The 20,374-nt window shown below is 38.4% G+C and overlaps 1 protein-coding gene across 2 annotated transcripts; it reads right to left on the bottom strand.

Moving 5' to 3' along the window:
* Nucleotides 1-6,752: 6,752 nt before the first annotated feature.
* On the bottom strand, nt 6,753-20,045 carry LOC118798154 (interferon-induced protein 44-like). 2 transcript variants are annotated; one of them, XM_036557511.1, is made up of 9 exons: nt 19,966-19,999; nt 19,716-19,798; nt 19,244-19,277; nt 17,682-17,718; nt 15,069-15,267; nt 13,118-13,267; nt 12,593-12,764; nt 11,661-11,764; nt 6,753-8,122 (listed from the first exon to the last, which is right to left on the bottom strand). In XM_036557511.1, the coding sequence occupies exons 4-9, from the start codon at nt 17,687-17,689 to the stop codon at nt 7,946-7,948; spliced, it is 810 nt and encodes a 269-aa protein (XP_036413404.1). In that variant the 5' UTR covers nt 17,690-17,718; nt 19,244-19,277; nt 19,716-19,798; nt 19,966-19,999; the 3' UTR covers nt 6,753-7,945. The 2 variants fall into 2 exon arrangements, with proteins under 2 accessions (XP_036413404.1, XP_036413403.1); XM_036557510.1 differs by lacking the exon at nt 17,682-17,718 and having other exon boundaries at nt 19,700-19,798; nt 19,966-20,045.
* Between the last annotated feature and the right edge of the window lie 329 nt (nt 20,046-20,374).

Below are 20,374 nucleotides of genomic sequence, written 5' to 3'. Positions count from 1 at the left end.
GTGGAATTTCAACATAAGGGTTTTTCTCAGTGGCTGTTTGAGTTAAAGGTACTGTAAACAAGTCCAGTTCTGATTTAATGCATTCTTCAGACATGCCCTGAAGCAGAGCCATGATTAGAAAATAGTATTTACAGTCTTTCTACAGGATGGTCATGTGGCCTGTTTCCCCTTTCTCTTCCTTTTTGAAACTGTGTTTTTTCGGTTCACACTTGGTTTTCTTAGCAGGTCGACCACACCTTTTACCAGGGGGTTGTTTCACATATTTTCGAGCCATCACCAACATACCTGACCCATCCTGATTGTTTCGCATTGCTTGTGTCAGACCATTGCTGACTATATCACTTACAGTGTTTTAGCAGCTGTTTTCAGATGTGGTTTGTCTATACTAAACCCCCTCTTGAACAACGCTACCGCCATTCTGAATAAATTTCTAAAAAATTCCACCAAATCCAGCTCCATACATTGCAGGGCTGCCTGCATAGCCAGACATGATACCACCTGCTTGATTTTGGTAGTAAGAGACATAGCGTTCTAGGTCCATGGTATGCATTGAAAGATTCCATTTTAAACCTGATTGGATGGTTTACAGGCCTAAAGTGTAGTTTTGCAATTACTTTTCCATGGGTAAAATAGACATGCTGGTTCTGATCAGTTTTCACTTCTATAGCAATGTCGTTAATGTGCGTCTTAGTTGTTGACATGTAGTGTGGCTTGTTATATCTAACAGTGACAATATCATTGTTGTTCCCTGATATATGTACACACCGTAACAGGGGTACAAACCTGTCTCCTACTGTTTGGTAATCAATGATGTCAGTGTAAACATAAAATGTGTAGAAACCCCCATAGATGTCAATGGGGTGTGGTGCATATTGTTTCTGAAAGGCACCCCCCCTCACCTGTTTTAACCGCAGACTCTAGCATCACCCCTGGTTTTAGTCCTAAAATAATGGCTAGTTTTCCATCAAACATTAATCCTATACCAGGTCTCGTCTTAATATAAACCTTGTGTCTTATTTGGTCATAACCAAAAAGTACTGAATGTGGCACTAGATGAAAATTTATCAGTCAACATGAATATGTTGTTATAATATCCAGTAGGTAGTGTTATTTGCGTTGTTTTTTCTAATTTTTTATCAATTGCTGTAAATGTAGCATCAGCCTCATCAAACGTTTTCCATGTTCGCTGGTACTGAAACTCTACCAACCCCACTTCCCAGTCACCTTTCAAAACGATCGGTTTTGCCAGTTTTGTTCTATAATTAGAAATTTGATTATCAGGGTATACGGGCATAGATGAATTGCATGGCAATGTAATACAAAAAACGTTGTCACCCAATGTTTGGTCGTTTGTGGTAATGAACACATTCACAAAGTGATACATCTTTTAAGGTTTTTGTATGTCCACTACATCATTTTCAGGAACCCAGCTGTTGAATTTTGTCGGCCAACCCAACCATTTCACTAAAACCAATGTTTTTTTTTTTACCCTGTTCTTTTTTTTTTGTCTAAAATCTTTTCAACTTTGAATGTTTTATCTCCATACACATCTATTTTTTGTAGCTCTTGTTCATAGAAACAACCTTGTATAATATCACCATCATAATCTTTCAATCTATAAACAGGCGGTTGTCGTTGGATGTGGTGTGATATGGTGAAAAATTCACGTGTAAAGTTCTCCTCATAACCCTTTGTAAATGGGCCTCTGACTTTAGAAATTTGCACAAGATCGCCAATCTTATACCTAAATATAGTTTCCTTGTCTAGTTTGTTTTTCACACCATACAATGTTTTAAACACAATAGATTCATTTTCTTTGGTCACATTGACAGGCTTCATTTTTATACACCTATGATAATGTGCAGGTACAACAACAGTTATGTCTTGTAAAACATCAATGTACCTTTTGGAATTTATAGCTGTTAGATATCACCACATACAACTTTTTAGCGTTCTGTTAAAGCGTTCTATGATGCTAGCCTTTAGTTCACTACCTGTAGCAAAATGCGTAATTTTGTTTTTTGATACCAGGTTTTGAAAATGTTTGTTAAAAACTCTTTACCCCCGTCAGACTGTAACTTTTGGGGAGAGGGCCACATAGATCTGAGTTTCATCTGCATAGCTGTTGTAAGATATCCCATAGTCTTGTAGTATTTGGCCAAGAGGCATGTATAAATTGAATAAGAGTGGCCCAAGAATTGAACCCTGGGGGACATCACTGGCACTCTCTCAGAAATATTATTTTCAATTTCCACAAAGTAGTCCCTTCTTAGCTAGTATGAACTGAACCATTTTAGGACAGTTCCTGAGAGCCCAACCCAGTTCTCAAGTCTCTCTATGAGAATTTTATGGTCAATGGTATCAAAGGCAACACTGAGACAGCTATTTAAGGACAGAAAGCCAAGTATTTCTCAATATCTTTTTTCAATGAAAGGTACATTTGAAATCAGCCCCTTATTTCCAGTGAGGAAAATCTTAATGCTTCAGCAGACCAAGACATTTTGGACAATTATATGCTTCCAACTTTGTGGGAACAGTTTGGGGAAGAATCTACTCTGTTCCAGCATGACTGAGCCCCGGTGTACAAAGCAAGGTCCATAAAGGCGTGGCTGGGTGAGTTTGGTGTGGAAGAACTTGACTGGCCCTCACAGAGCCCTGACCTCAACACTATCAAACACCATTGGGATGAACTAGAATGGAGATTGTGAGCCAGACCCTCTCATGCAACATCAGACCTCACAAATGCTCTTCTGGATGAACGGACAAAAATTCCCACAGACACTCTCCAAAATCTTGTAGAAAGCTTCCCAGAAGGGTGGAAGCTGTTACAGCTGCAAAAACGGGACCAACTCCTTATTAATGCCTATGGATTTAGAATGGGATGTCATAAAAACTCTTTAAAAAGTTTTTTTTGCACTCTAACATTTCATTTACAAAAGTGGATCTTTAAAGAACCATCCACTTTCTTTAAAACCAAAAAAAGTTCTTCTGTGGCATTGCTCCATTTTTAAAAGTGTACTGTCAAATCATGTGGCTTAGGGTCACATCCTGTGATTGGACGTCGGTGACCTATATTGTGTTCTTAATTTAAACCATATCAAAATGATGTTTCCTTACTTGGAAGCTGACCAAGATGGACCTCCTCCTTTATTGTGCACTATGTCCTCTTGCCCTACCCTCTTTTTACTTTCGCTTTCAGTTTGAGAGCATAAAGCTGCTAAGCACAGATGTTCTGCCAAAGAGTTGCAGCTTCCGGAGATAGGCAGTGCAAATACTTCTGTCATTTGAACTAAAGAGACTTCACAATACTGAGGAAGATCAACATAATAAGTTTCCCCTTATAATCATCTGTTGTTATTTACCATATTAACCCAGTAATCCTTCCATTCTATGTTTTAAAAAATCTAACCATTAGCTCTTTCACATTTTCTGGACTTAAACTTGCTGATGATTTCACCTTAAGAAGGCTCATGGTTAACTTATTGATTAATACCCATGATGGCAAGTCCACTCAAATGATCCTGGGATCCTGTTTTACTTGGAAAAGCTTTGTTCTGCAGCAAGCAACGAAGGAACCCACATTAGCAAACTGATGATAAGCTGTGTTGCCCCCCAACTCCTTATATAGGGTACTACTTAGGTCGTGAACAGACTTATGCACATGAATAATAACCTATGGCTAAAATGCAAATGGATCTGTATTTCGTGAGCAGTGCACAATGTGGAATGTAGAAAACATAATTTAATTAAGTGACCCTTATTAGTCCCACAACAGGGAAATTTGACCTCTGTGTTTGACCCATCCGTGCAGTGAAACACCACATACACACTAGTGAACACACACACACTAGGGGGCAGTGAGCACACTTGCCCGGAACAGTGGGCAGCCCTATCCACGGCACCCGGGGAGCAGTTGGGGGTTAGGTGCCTTGCTCAAGGGCACTTCAGTCACGTACTGTCGGCTCAGGGGATCGAACCAGCAACCTTCTGGGCTGGTTCCCCAATCTCCAGCCCATTAATGACCTATGTACTACCCCACTCAGGGATTATGGAGCCATTTCTGATTAACTTGACGTTAGAAAGTTTGCTAGTATAGTCTTCTTGTGAAAAGTGATACAGTTTGATCACTCACTCAAATATGCAGTCATACTTGCCAGTCCAACAGCAGGTGCAGGCCCTATGCAACTACAGGAAGAATCAGCACTATGCACAATCTTTCATTCTTTAAACATGATGAGCTGAATTATTGCCAAAGTTCTGTCCCTGACCAGAATACGTTGTTCCAAAAGTCTAAATACTTAATGAGAATTTAGTCTCTTTAGCCAAGAAAGGGGAAAAGATGAACATTTCAACCAGAGAATGACCCCAAACATACAGCCAAAAGTAACTCAAGACTGGATTCTAAAAACATTTAAGGTACTTACATGACCTAGCCACTCTCCTGACTTGAATCTCACTGAAAAGTATGGAGTCCCTCAGATAGGCCTTTGTAACCTTGGAGAATTTGAAGATGGTCAAGAGAACTTGGACGAAATTGAACCCAATGCATAAAGTTAATCACTTCTTACTGCAGATGTCTCGAACCTGTAATCGCCAACAACAGCTTTATGACAAAGTACTAATGTTAAAAATTTGTGGTGTCTGAATATCTTTTTCCCTGCCAATCTTTCCTTGTCAAACCTTTGTCTATGGTTGTAAATACATACTTTTTGTTCATATTCACAAGTATTTATGAAGCAAAAGACACTGGGCCAGATTTATAAAATGCTTTGCCACAATTACCATGATGGTAGGAGCAAATTCACGCACCAGAAGCAATTCATAACATGACACAATCCAGCAAAAAATAACACCTGAAATACTCTGGAGGTAAATCTCCCTGTGAAACCTCCTAACAGCTGTTGTAGGAGTTCATAAGCGTGTATGGAAAGTAAGTTTAGCTTGGAATCCAAATAAGTGAAAAGTAATTTGATATATTGAGATTCTAGTTACATGATTTTGTTTATTTTTTTGCAAGCAGCTTTAGCTCTTAATCCAATTTCACAATGGGCTCAGTTAACACACATTTATACTAATTTATACTGAAAATTTATTTCTTACTAGCCAAAACTGAATTTTTACTAGTTGAAATTAAATATTTACTAGTAATGATGGAAACTGAATTCCTGAGATCAAGAAAAATAACAAATAAAAGCAATTCGATTTGATTACGATTCAGAGGCTGCAATGCGATTATAAAATGATTATTGATGCATCTTGATGCATCTTTTTTTTTATACAGGATTTCTATTTTCTCACTGTGTGAAGACTTGGTACTTTCAAAGCAAAGTATTTGTAATGATCCATAATGAATTTACTTCCAATGTCTTTTATTAATAAATCAAATGGAAGTGATGTGGCAAGTGAACTGAAATGCTCTCATTCACTGCTCTTGTTTGGAGCACATGAGACGCTGCTGCCACTCATCTGCGATAAAATGCGTAGTTATGGTGACATAAGATTCTGTGGCAATTGATGTCCATGCAGCACATGTTCGGTTTTAGTCTCGTTGTAGAGAGTCAGCGGGGGGGGTTGCTTTGTCAGTAAAATATCTTTGAGACAAGACACTGTATCTTGGCTCCAAAGTGTCCAACATAGCACGAAAGCCCTGGTTCTCAACGCCTGAGAATGGACGCAAATCCTTGGCAATAAAGTTGCGATAGAGTTTGTAATTCGCTTCAGAGTTGGGTGGAAGCTTTGACATCGCTTGCTTGATGGTCCTCTGGTTGGCAGCAAGTACAACCAGTAGAAAAAACTAGTGGAAACATGTAATATGGTTTCTCATGTTTGTCATTTCCAAAATATTTTACTTTAGTGTGACACAACTTGCATATAGTATCCAGGTCCCTTTTCAACCTGGCGTGCAGACTGCAGGTCACCTAGCAACGCAGTCTCGCTTGGCTAGTAGCTAATGACAAGGCAAAGAGAGAGATTTTATACTGCGAAGAGGAAGTCGCTTCTCTTTCAAATTTTCCCGTTCCACCTTAAATGTTGCTGCATTTACACTCTGGCACCACAGGCAGAATTTAAGGTGGAATGGGAAAATTCGAACAAGAAGCTGGAGAATAAGAAGTGACTTCAGCCTCGTAAAACAGTTGAATGTTGAGAGACATTTTGACATAAGCTACTTTTCCTTTAAAGATACGTTTTCTGGCAGGGATGGGAGGAAAGTGGCTATGGCTAAAGCTTAAAGCAGAGCAAAGTACACGTTTTTGTCTATATTTTTTAACCTATTCTACGACATCATCACATACTGAGACATACTGGACATTAAATGTTGTGGCTCCCAAGGTGGTTTGTCATGTGCAAAGGTTTGTAAAGTTTCAGAATGAATTAACTCATTACGCCTTAACTGACTCAATAGGACTGGTTAGCAGGGTTGGAAAGATTACTTAAAAAAAATGTACATATTAGTGATTACATGTTAAAAAATGTAACTGTGAACTAATCCAAAGGATTACTATATTAAAGATATGTAATCTGATTACATTCCATTACTTTTGGATAGCTAGTCTTTAATTAAATAAGGACAAGAAAAAAAAAAACAAGAAGACATTTTCATCACGTATTTTACTTAACACAAGGCAAACAGGAGATTTTATGAAATAAAATAACAATTATGGGTGACTTAATTATCCATGCTTTATGTGTGCTCTGTGTATGTTCATTTGAAAATCATGAATTCAAACAAGGTGTGGTGTAGAACTTCAGAGAAAGCAAAGACATAAGCAGTTTCACACAAATGGTTGTTGATCCCACATTGAGCTAAAAGTCCAAATCTAAATGGAGCAATAAGGAAATATTTCAAATAGCCAATTTGTACAGTATAAGCCACCATTCTTATGCTGAAAAAATAAAGAAAAGAAAAATCACTGACACAACATTGACATGGGTTTGTTTACATGCCATAAAAGAAAAAGGGAACACTACATAGTGCAAATTAGATACTGATCATCTTTATGATATTATCATCTGATTATGATCTTAATGCCAATTTAAAGTCATGAAGTTGCAAGCAAGAAGTAAGTCTCAAGACTTGACATTTGAGTCGCAAGTCAAGTTCCAAGTCAAGAGAGTCGAGTATCGATTCAAGTAAAAAGTCAGTACAAGAGAATCTCAAGTTGAGTCCCTTACAATACAGGCAAGTCTGTAGTCAAGTCCCAAGTCAATATAGGGAAGTCTGTAGTTGAGTCTCAAGTCAATTTAGGCCAGTCTCAATTTGAGTTCCAAGTCAATACAGGCAAGTCTCAAGTCGAGTCCCAAGTGAATACAGGCAAGTCTTAAGTCGAGTCCCAAGTTAATTTAAGGCCATTTCAACACTGAACACCAAAAATAATGGTAGGAGTAATAGCACTTTTTACTGACAGTAAGTTAGAAATGTGTGGCTAAATATTAATTTTTTTTTATTATTTTGTTTTCACCCTTCCAAATAAAATACAAAATCCATAGTACACAAATAACCATGATGTACATGAAGATATACTCAACGATTAGTGAACTACACATGAAAAGATTTTTCAAAGTACTATTAAATTTAACTTTGTTAACTTTGTTTAAATTTAAGGACTGGCAGCCTGTCCAGGTGTTTCCTGCCACAATGACCGCTGGGATAGGCTCCAGCACCCCTGCAACCCAGGAGGATAAGCGGCTTAGAAAATGAATGAATGAAAGAATGAATGAATGAATGAACTTGACTGAGTTATCAAATTTACAGCAGCAAATGAATCCATTCACATGGCAAGTGTCCCGTCTGCAACCAGATGCCATTCACTTTGGGACTTGAGTCTTTCTGAGTCATGTGTCTCAAGTCTGAGTCAAAGTCTGAGTCATAGATGTTTGAGTCAAAGTCGAGTTACAAGTTTTTCTCAATTTTTAGAAGAATGTAGAAGAGCCAATTATTAGCAAATTATTCACGGGTGGTATGCTGCCTGCTGACATACTCTTTTGCGCATTTTACGATTTGCAACAATGCCGTTAGGATAAGCACATCTTTGGTGTTGTTTGTTTCAGTCTCCTCATGATAGTTGCTCACGGGGAAGATACTTTTCATGGGTGGGCCGAGTCTGTTCTCGCAGTCCTGCATCTAAACACAAAGAAAATGTGTTGCTGTGAGACAAAATTTCACATTATGTTGTTGAGACATATTGAGCTATGCACTGGATATAGAGTTAAAGAGCTGGTATCCCTGCATTGTAGTGCACTACCACACACACTTATGTATGTATACTACTTGTCCTTATATAGTCTGCATATTACTTGTGTGTTGTGTATACTGTGTAAATTGTACAGCATGTACTGTAAAGTATATGTTTTGTTTATTGCATGTAATGCCAGAGACACCAACGGCCAGACCCAAATTCCTTTTGTGTGTCAACATACTTGGCCAGTAAATCTGATTCTGATGTATATCAGTTTCCAACGCATATATTAACACATTATCAAATGCACACCTATTGTTACATTCATCATTGGCTAAGTGCTTGCATTGCTTATGGATATGTGTAAACAGGCATCTCCAGTAGTAGAAACATTTATTCATTATGTACAGTGCCCTCCACAAATATTGGCACCTCTGGTAAACATGCTGTAAAAACATTCATTATTGCTTATCCTTTTGATCTTTCATTCAAAATATTAAAAGCAATCTAATCTTTATTTGAAGTGCAGTGATTGAAAAAAGCTAAATCTTATTAGGATTTTTTTTTTCTCAAATCTATGTGTGCAAACAGTTATTGGCACCCCTTCATTTAATCCTTTGTGCACCTCCCTTTGCACAGATAACAACTCAGAATTTTCTCCTATAATGCTTAATGAGACTGGAGAACACATGGCAAAGGATCTGATTCCTCCATAAAGAACCTCCCCAGATACTTCAGATTCTGTGGTCCGCACTGTGGACTCTCCTCTTCAGCTCATCCCAAAGGTTTTCTGTAGGGTTTAGGTCAGGGGGACTAGGGTAAAACCTTAATTCTGTGGTCAGTGAAACATTTTTGGTGTTGATTTTGAGGTGTGTTTTGGATCATTGTCCTGCTGGAAGATCCAAACCCAGTTTCAACATCTTGGCTGAGGCAGTCTGGTTTTGATTTTATTCCTGCCGCTACTTGATGGAGTCTGTGATCGCGCGTATGCTAATAAATTGTCCGGGGCATTTGGAAGAAAAACAGCCTCAGAACATCACACATCCACTGCCGTGCTTCACAGGTGGATGAGATACTTTTCTGCATGGTTAGTTTTGTGTCCACCCCAAACTCACCTCTTTTTATTTTTGTTGCCAAAAACCTCTATTTTGTTTTCGTCTGACCACAGTACTCAAGCCCCACTGAAAGTTCCAATAACATCTGACAAACTGTAGGTGTTTGAGTTTGTTGGTCCTTGACAGCAGGCTTTTTTCTGGAAACCCCCAAACAACTTGTGGATCTGTAGGTGGTGTTTGATTGTGGTTTGGGGGATGTCCAGGACCTAACTAATGTCTGCAATTCCCCATCTGTGATTCTTGGAGATTCTTTGTCCACTTGAAACAGTCTCTTCTGTGTGTGAAGAGAATATAGACATGTGTCCTCTTCCCCTGCAGGCTCTCAACATCTCCAGTTTTTAATTATTGACCTAATAGTGGTTTATGATTTTCTTTTAGCCATTTCTTCATTTGTGCAGCTCAACAACCTTTTGTTGCACATCGTTGCTGTTTTTCATCTCATGTATATTCCCCAGAAAAACAGGAATGTCATGATTGACCATGTATGTAATGACTCAAGTGAACTTAAAAACATAAATTATGTTCTACTCTTTAATTTGGTCAGAGCTACTTGATAATCCCTTCAAGGTGTCTGACTGCTCATAATGATTGATTGTTTCAGTGATGGCTGATGGTTCCATCTTCATTTGTGGGGTTTATAAACTAACAGCAAATGTGGCCACCTGCATTGAACAGTCCCCACTCTCCTGCAGTGATTAGTTGTTTGCCAGGCTGGCAGGTGGTGTCAGCTTTTCTAAGATGGATATGTCACATGCGTATCAACAGTTGGTGTTGGCAGATGAGGCACAGTAGCTGGTGACAATTAATACCCATTGTGGCCATCTAGTGTCTTGTCTGCTTGTGCCATTTCCCAAAGGGCAATGGAAGGGCTGCTGGGAGGAATGGATCATGTTGATGATATCCTTATGACTGGATTCAGTGAGGAGCAGCATTTCCGCACTTTGAATGAGGTTCTGTCTAGGTTGAAGGAGGCTGATCTCCACTTGAAGAGGTCTTTATGTCATCTGAAGTGTCTGGAGCACAAAATGACATCAAGGGACTGGACCTCATACCACTGGAGTAAAACATGCAAGCCATCACAGAAGCTCCAGAGACACAAAACACCAGGGAGCTTCAGGCCTATCTGGTCATTTTGAACCATTATGGGTGATTCCTTCCAGATCTTGCCTCCACCCTGGCCCCCCTATACATGCTGCTGAAGTCTGGTGCAAAGTGGGAGGGGTCTGCCTCAAAGAGCTGCTTTCAGAAAAGTAAACTTTTACTGTTGTCAGAGACACTGCTAGCTCAGAGACACTGGTGTCCAACATCTCACCTCAGTCCCATCATCCATCATCAAACGGGCTAGTGGAGAGGGCTGTCCAGATGTTTAAGAATGAACTGAAGAAAATTACAGGCAGGACACTGAAAACTGCTCAAATCTAACATTCAGGAAAAGATGGTAACAGACCTAAAGCAGTAGTTATAGACTACTATACACTTACAGAGTGTTGTTAAAAGAAGAGGCGTCCAAACATTTTTGGAATGTGTTGTTGGCCACAAATTCAAAATGGGCATATATTTTTAAAAAAATAACAGTTTCAACATTTGATATGTTGTCTTTGTAGTATTTTCCTTTAAAAATATGGTTTACATGATTTGCATATTATTGCATTCTATTTTTATTTACATTCTTCACAACATCCCAACTTTTTTGGAAATGGGGTTGTATTTATGCCTCTGTTTTTATGAGCTATAGCATTTACAAGAGTCATATATGGATATGGGAAAATAATGCTTATGTCAGCATTGGAGTTATACATCTCAATAATTTACAGTGATTTGTATACATGTATTGATTTATTGCACAACCTATTTATTAGAAAGGGTATGTGTAAGGGTACACGAAAACACCATGTGTATCATTTGTCATATGACTACACATTTTAGCCACTACATAAACTGAAGAGTTATAAACATTCTGAAATTATGACCTAATGATTTGTTCATAGCTATTAATGGTTAATAGCTAAAGTTACTACAAAGTGTTCTCATACGTTTACCAACAACCATCCAGCAAGCCCCCCTTATTGCTTAATTTAAAAATTGGTAGGGAGGTGCTCCCCTATGTCCCCTCTATAAGCTTTTGCACAATTGAAATAAATATATATGGCGAGCATGGAAGTACATCAGCATGGGAACATAACCTTATACCTTAGATCTTGCTAAGAGTGGCAAGCTCTTTTGAAGTAGAGTATAGGATGGCAAATAAGTGAAGTTTATGTATGTATCAAATCAAGAAAATACCCTTAGACCCCAGAGGGTTAACAGTTAGTATCTGTATACAGTCCATGCATGACCATACATATGTAAATCAGAAAAAGTGACCAACCTTTTCTTTGATTTTCCTGCTTATGTAGATCTGTGTGAGATCTTTGTTGACCAGTGGACAGACATCAGCATCGACCTTTGTCATAACAACCACATTCGGGATGCCTGATGTGCACAAATTATTGCAAATGATAATAAATCTGTTAATGTTTATGGATAAAATAATATAGTGCACTATATTAAAACAAGTACATAAACATTCATCATTTCAGTATTACTGAATGCAAAACCAGCATGACTGAAAATTAAAACTGGAATGAATGAAACACTTAATTTGAATATTCTTGCTAAGCTTTGTAATAAAAGACTTGCATGACTAAAACCTACATTAATGACATAATGAAATCTTATGTCAATAACCACAGGAATAACATCTGTAGTTTTACTGCCTATATTTGATAAAATTTAATCTAATATTTCCTTACAGCTCTCTACTTAAGTAGATTAATCAAGTAGCCATCTATCGTACACATAAAAAAAAACATGACTTGCTGCAATCTGTTGTTATAGCATCGAATGTGCACATCATACACAGGATGATCATATACGCAATAGTTGCTGAATGCATATTGTGGCTACCGCGCAATGAGCTTAATGGGTGTGCTATGTAAAGTGGCTCATGGGGTGTGCAATACTGCCAGTTAAAAAGGTCAGTTTGTTGTGATTGTTGTTGCTTGTGTTATTAGTGTAATTGTGACCAGGGAGGCTGAGTTACAATGTGTTGGAAAGGTCTACCCTTTCCATATCATTCACGGTACTGTATTGTACTGTGTTCAGAATTTTAGAAGCTCAAACTAAACCTTTTACCTCAAGCTCTCTTAAAATCAGTCTTGTAAGTTAAACCATTGATAAATACATAATATGTAAAACATGTAACAAATTTAATAAAAAATAACTTTCAATTTATATTAAATGAATTCATCAGCAACTCACCCAAATCAGTGGCTTTCTTCCTGATGTATTTCATCTTCTGGATAAGACTGTCGTCCATTCGAGAGATGGCGTTGGCAGGCACAACACTCACCAGACAGTGAACTTTGTTCTTCAGTGTGGGTTCTCTGATGAAGTCCTGGTCTTCCTCACACCGTGGACTAATAGGGTTAAACTTCAGAAAAAGCAGAGAAGGTTCTCAGTGGTAACTTTTCCAGGCTAGAAAGATTACAGATATCCTATAACATCTTATGTGTTAAAACATTTCACCCTGCATTCTTTATTTTTACACAGGCTACAAAGTGTTTTAATGAAAATATTTAAAAATCCAAAGTTTTAGAATAAAGACAACTACATTTGAGCTTATTGTAATATAGATAGGCTTATTTCTGTTTTCTCTCTGATCTGAAACACCTGATTCCTTTGTCGGTTGAATCAGCTGCAAAAGTGCATAAACCTTTTAGGGAAAGTATGATTAAAGCGCATATGTTTTTTTTAGAGAAGTAATGCAATTGTTCCTTTATCTACCTTGTAGCCTTCTGTTATATGGCCCTTCAATGCACTAACAATATCTTCAGGGTCAATTCCATTGCTCTCTCCTTTTTCCAGGCCCAAAGCATCGTTGATGATGAACGGCAAAGTCTCAGAATTGCTGTTGATAAAAGTGTGGGATTTGTACTGTGAAGAGAAGAAAAAGTACAGAAAAAGACCTTCTCATAGCTCAGAAACATGATATGATAAACCTTATGGACATTCTGTCAAAGTGTACACTGTATGAAGATAAATATTACAGTCAGATAACAAAGAGAAAAACTGAATAAGAGAGTGGAGAAACATAATGAGCACAGATGCTTTCAAACTGATGTAGTGCATGCTAACATGTTAACCTAGACCTAGCTGACCTGAACAAGATGGCAAGAGTAAAGGTTCTAAGTGACTTTCAATAAGAGCTTATTGATGGGGGATGGAGGACAGGAGCTTCAGTCACACAAATGCTCAACTGGCTAGTGTGGCTAACTGTGACTAAAGTGACATCGGAGAGTGGTGTCTATATTCTTCTCTGTATTTTGCTGGCATGGTTGACATGGCAAGGGTCACTGCAAATCAGTGCAAAGTTATTCTGACTGATCACTTTCATCGCATTTCTTTCCTGATGGGATTGGTCTCTTTAAGGATGAAAATACCCCCATCCGCTGGTCACGAGGGGTCACTGAATGGTTTGATAAGTATGAAAATGGTGTTAATCATATGCTATGGACTTCTCAGTCACTAGATAGTGCTCTTCACCACCACCATCATAACATCAATTGAGGGGATATCTTTTGGAAGAGTGGTGTTCCATCTCTCCAGTGCAGTTCCAGAGACAAAAATAACATGAAAGTAGACATGAAAACATTAACTATCAATGCAGTCAAACGTGACATGAAAAATGAAAAATTTAAGTAAGTAAATAAAATCTGAAAAAAAAACATGCGTCCACTGACCACAGTGCCTAGCTAACAGAACTGCCAGAGGCAGTTGGTAAACTAACTGCCCAAACTAAATGCCTTGAACACAAGTGTGAGGCTTTTGAAGCACACTCTAGGAGCAACAATATGCAGATCATGGGGACCCCGGAGGGAAGATCACAGGTAATGGAGTTTGTCCCCCTGCTGCTCCAGGACCTCCCTGAACTGAATGAGAAGCTGCTACAACAACACATTAAAAGAGTACAAGGTTTCTCCTAGTTTGCGTGGCTTTATGTCGTTGTGTCCATGTCTGCAAGTTACAATGCTGTGCTTGCTTTTTTAATTTTCTGTTCCTCCAACGCAATTCCTCTGACATAGCATTTCTTAAGTAATAGAAAGCTATTATGGAGCAGTTTGTACTGAATTCATTGAGAGAACTTTGCCAGCGCAGTATTTTTTTAATTGCACTGGCACGCCTTCAGTATATAGTATGCATATCGTCGCTGTCAGAACAAACCAACCTCATTTCTTAAACAGACACCCTTGTATCCCCCAAAAGGTAACGGGAGAAGTGACAAAGATTCTTAACTTTAAATGGAAGTTCATAGAAAAACTACTTAATCGAATGTTGGGGCATTTCTATTAGTCCATTCATCGTGAAAGGGCAGCTTGTATGTTCAAATTATGTCAAAAAATGAAAAATGAAAATAAAAATGTAGATTTTTGTCCTGACAGCAACAATATAGTTACTTTGTTGGATTTAGTGTTAACATAAAGAGTCTGATTCCGATTCTACAGGTATTGCACACACATCATGTAACTACTGTGTAACTACTGTGTTCTCTCGGGTGCACAGTGTTGATGAGCAGGTGTGAGGGGGCCACCAAATCAGATTCTGCCTGGAGCCTCCAAAAAGAGAGGGCTGGCCCAGGTACCAAATAGCCACTGTGAACAGTTAGTGAAAGTTTCCTTCTCCACTGCCTAGGGGGGACACTTCCTGAGACTTCAGTAGATAAATTAAACATACTTACTCTTTTTGTGAAGCTTTTGTTTGCACATGACTCTTCGCCTGCCATCGTTATAATTTCTCCTTTGAAGACGCTTTGCACTGAGTTTATGAAGCAGGATTTCCCTGCTCCTACTGGTCCATGTAGCAGGATTCTGACATGTCTGAGTTCTGGATGGTTCAGCTGAATGTCTGTTAATTCTTCTTCCAAGTCTTCCTTTTTGCTGTTCAGAATAAACAAGTTCACATAATTTAAAAACAAAATACATAAGAATTTTATGTAAATTAAGAACAGCTGTGGCACATGGAGGATGTAGACACTTTCCCTGTTGCTCTGAGAGAATGTGGCTTGAATCTGTTTTTAGTTTTCACAGTTGTGAGTTTTCTTAAACCACATATTTTATGACATGTTCAGGAGCCAAACAATCCTGTTAGTTTGTTTCTTTATTGACCACAGTGCCGTAAGATTGAGTCTTCAAAGTCAGGCTGCGAAGCTGTGCCATTTTCTGAACGTGCCATGCCTGTGGTGGAAGATGGCTCATTAAAAAATTTCAACTGTGGTAAAATTGACTCTCTTTATTGGAATCTGCGACATTGCAGTAGTTAAACAGGAGCTTTCTGGCTTTATTGAAACTTGGTGAAACCTACAGTACCAGTTAAAACTTCTTATTCAATGTTTTTTTTCTTTATTTTTATTATTTTTCTACATTTTAGATGAATATTGAAGACATTAAAACTATGAAGGAACATAGTCCTGTACAGAACTAAAAAACTGTGTACCAACCCTACCTCCACACAACACAACTGATACTGACAAATTAAGAAGACAAGCAATTCCACAAATTAACTCTTGACAAGGCACGCCTGTTCATTGACAAGGCACACCATTCCAGGGGACTACCTTATGAAGCTGATTGAGAGAATGCCAAGACTGTGTAAAGCTGCCATCAAAGCAACATATGGCTACTTTGAAGAATCTAAAGTATAAAACATATTCTGGTTTGTTTAACACTTTTTTGTTTACTACATTATTCCATATGTGTTCCTTGTTCCTTCATAGTTTTGATGTCTTAAATATTATTCTACAATGTAGAAAATAACAAAAATAAAGAAAAACCTTTTAATGAGAAGATGTGTCCAAACTTTTGACTGGTACTGTAGACCATCCGTCCACTGACCACAGTGCCCAGCTAACAGAGCTGCAAGAGGCAGTTGGTAAACTCACTGCCCAAACTAAATGCCTTGAACATAAGTGTGAGGCTTTTGAAGGGCACTCTAGGAGCAACAATATGCGGATCATGGGGATCTCGGAGGGAAGATCACGGTTAACAGAGTTTGTCGCCTTGCTGCTCCAGGACCTCCTTGAACTGAATGAGAAGCTGCTACAACAACACAATAAAAGAGTACAGGGTTTCTTCTAGTCTTTCTCTACCTTAAATAAACAACCTACAATGCTAAAACTCTCTTCTGTTAATCATCCATTTTCACTAGTCACCATGCCAATATTTGCGTGGCTTTATGCTGCAAGTTACAATGCTGTGCTTGCTTTTTTAATTTTCCGTTCCTCCATCGCAATTCCTCTGACATAGCACTTCTGAAGTAATAGAAAGCTGTTATGGAGCAGTTTGTACTGAATTCATTGAGAGAACTTTGCCAGCACACCTCAGCTGAGGACATGTCTTGGGGTGGGTTGGGAAGAAATATTGCGTCGGTCATTGCAAATCTCAGGCATTGTCTAGATTGGATAGTACATTAATTATGGTGCTAAATCAGGGTAAGGTGGGTTGGCTTTCTTCTTTGTGTAGTAAAGCTAAAGAAGTGACAATTTGGGGGAACAAAGCCAACAGTACGTGACTGCCCTTGAGCAAAGCACCTAACCCCCAACTGCTCCCCAGGCACTGTGGATAGGGCTGCCCACTGCTCCGGGCAAGTGTGCCCACTGCTCCCTAGTGTGTATGTGATATTTCACTGCACGGATGGGTTAAATGCAGAGGTGAAATTTCCCCGTTGTGGGACTAATAAGGGTCACTTAATCTTTAATCTTAATTTTGCTACCTAAATCAGTTCCTTTCATATGCTCCAATGTGATTAATGTGTAATGCTAATGGCAGATATACCAGGCCAAAAGTATGTGGACACTCTTACTAATTATTGGATTATTATTTCAGGTGTTTCAGCCACACGCTACACGCATTGCTAACAGGCATATAAAATCAAGCACATAGCTATGCAATCTCCATAGACAAACATGGGCTGTAGAATGGTTCATACTGAAGAGCTCAGTAAATTTAAACATGGCATTGTCATGGAATGCCACTTTTCCCATAAGTCAGTTTGTGAAATGTTTGCCCAGTACTGCTAGATCTGCCCTGGTCAACTGTAAGTGCTATTATTACAAAATGGAGCATAGGAGCAACAACAGCTCAGCCACGAAGCAGTAAACCACACAAACTCACATGTAGCACATAAAAATTGCCTCTCCTTAAAGCAAAATCAGCACACAATGTGTTCATGAGGGACGTGGTTACAGTCTCACTTCCTGCTCTAAAAGATAGTGTGAGGCATTGCCTATGGACTAGAACTCTTTGTGTTTCAGTAGTGATATGAAAATGTGGGACAGCATTTTTTGAGTAATCACCTGGGCATCAACCGCCTAGCAACATCCTAGGAACAACCTGGAATGTCATAGAAATCACAGAGCAACACCCTCAAAACTACCTTAAAACCAAGTCATTATTATTCACCTACAACGGGATCACTGTGTATAAAAAGGACAGTGATTCCTACACAGTTCGCTCAAAATTGACATGCTTTCTTTCATTTCAAATCTAATTTTTTTGGAATATACAGGTAAGTTAGCAAAAACTGTTTCACTGTCATTACAGATCACATTGTAGCTGATTACACCACATATTATACATACACATATACATGATAGCAGGCACCATTATGCACCTAATTAAAGAAGTATTCTAAGCTGAATCAACAACAATGTGATAGGGATGCACAATGATATCAGAATCATATTGGTATCGGTAGATAAGTGCTTTTTAAAAAATCATTGGCATCGGGATGATTTGGCCGATATTTTAAAAAATGGTATTTGATGACACATTTACAGTATGCCGGAAGAGCACCATTAAGATTTAGGCAGCTAAAATGTCTCCCACAGCAAACAAGCAAAACCTGCAGGTACTCAGGTAGTTAATCAGCTCCTTCAGAAATGAAAAAAAATGACAAAAACAGTCGAAAAGCTACAACTATTACAGCAAAAGTGATGGAATTTTTCAGGATGTTGGGTTTCGACTGCTGCTCAAGCCTGTTCTGACGAAATGTGTTGCCTTCTCATAATGTCCTGCCATAATGCATATTTCTAGGTAGCTCCCTACATAGGACATCTAGGAAGGATATTTGATAGCTTAAATCTCCTTATCAAAAAATACAACCAGCCTTAAAACCACAAAGCTGAAGTCAGCTTCTTATACGCCACCGTTTTGTTCGTATTTTTCCAGTCCACCTTTATTGGTGTAGCAGTCTTTACAACACCTGAGGCACAACTTAAGATGGAGCATGAAAATTTGAACAAGAAGCTGGTGAATAGGAAGCCAACTTCAGAGTCATATTATAAAAATACAGGTAGGGTAGTTTGATAGTCTAAATGTCCCTCATCGGAGGCAGTAGTAATATTATCATTACACCAAACCCAGTCATTGTTATTTTTTTTGACGTAGCCCTACTGGAGCTACACAACGGAGTAGCGACTCATATTCACAAGCTCATTGACGATAGTCTGACATCCATTAACCTTACCACAGACATTTAGACAAGTAAGGCCACTTGAATATATAGCTGAGCTGAACAAGGGCTAGGATAGCATTAGCGTTTGTCTGTTTATGTAAATGACTGGCTGCCTTTCTCTGTGTAAATTTCAAGCCACATGTGATCTATTGTGGTTATCTGAGGTCTCTTGAACGGTGCTTGGAGTAATGGAGGGCTGGCGCATCCAGTGTGCAGTGGCCTTTAGACAGGCAGTTTTGCATGCTGAAGACATAAAGATATGCACAGGTAAAATATCGGATATCAGCATCAGACAGAACTCCCATATCAGTGCATCCCTTCATTCAAAATGGTTAAGTACTGGTTTAGTTTATGCTAAGCAAAATATTAAATATACTGACTAAAGCAGAGGCATTTACTTACGTCCAGTCTACACTCCTCCATGGTGTATCAAAATCTGTGAAATAAGAGTAATAGAAAAGTCACAGGAGGATTACTGTGCTTCCTGTTATATTTACACAGACCATCTGTGGCTGTATCACATGTTTTCTCTCTCAGTTTCATGTTTTGATATCTGAAGAATGATCTTTTGTGACATTTATGGACAAATGAAACTGTTTTGTGATTTAGATGCAAGAAGAAGAAAACAAAATTACAGTGTATTACAGTGTCTTTCTGAATAGCTTATGTTATTTATTGTTCATAATGGCTGCCACATTAAGTATTCATGATTGAGGCTTTGCATTACAAATGTTTGACCTAATTTAACACCAAATCCATGTTAAAAATGCTAGTGAGAATCTTCCGCACAAAAATGTAAAGCTAACTTTGTGTTTTTCCAGTACATGAACACTGTTTATTAACATATAGTAACCTAACCTGGGATGGACTCAACTGGTTTTGATTCCTTTGATCCCATTTTGGCAGCAATCCTTAGTCACAACCCTTTCAGTCAAATATGAAGATGAAATTCGTAGGCTAAAATGAACAGATAAAATGTCAAATCAATAAGCGGAGTAAAGCATTGTTTGGTGCAACATAATATTGACACCAAAACCAAAATAGTGTAAGCTGAAAAATGCCTGTTCTTCAAAAGCAAAATATACATTAACATTTGCTTTGAAAGGAACTTATGAATTACTTACCTTGCTAAAGAGAACAGGGTAACTGTTACTCAGAATCCTGAAATGAGCTTAGAAATGCTTTCCATTGTACTTGTCATCCCTCCACTTCCTCTTTCTCTGGCTCTCTATCACAGACACACAAACACACTAGCAAAACCACATGAATTACTGCAGACAATGCAAATCTCTTTGTCTTTTACTTTTGTCAACTTTCTTACCATTCTAGCCTTAAATTGCTTATCATATATCATGGCATTATCTTTGTTAATCTGTATCTTCAGTCAACACTAAGATAGAAAAAGGAGTAAATTAAAAGTCCACTCAAACGTCAAAGTTAATAGGCCATAGTTAGGGTTACACACCTTGTATGGTGGTTAAAAAAACAAGAATGATTTCCTGCTACACCCTACTAGAAACCCCCTTTCTGGAT

This window comes from Colossoma macropomum, unplaced genomic scaffold (genome assembly GCF_904425465.1).
Source record: "Colossoma macropomum unplaced genomic scaffold, Colossoma_macropomum, whole genome shotgun sequence".
NCBI lineage: Eukaryota > Metazoa > Chordata > Actinopteri > Characiformes > Serrasalmidae > Colossoma > Colossoma macropomum.
The sequence above is the reverse complement of the archived record's forward strand: the minus strand, read 5'-3'. Positions and strand labels throughout refer to the sequence as shown.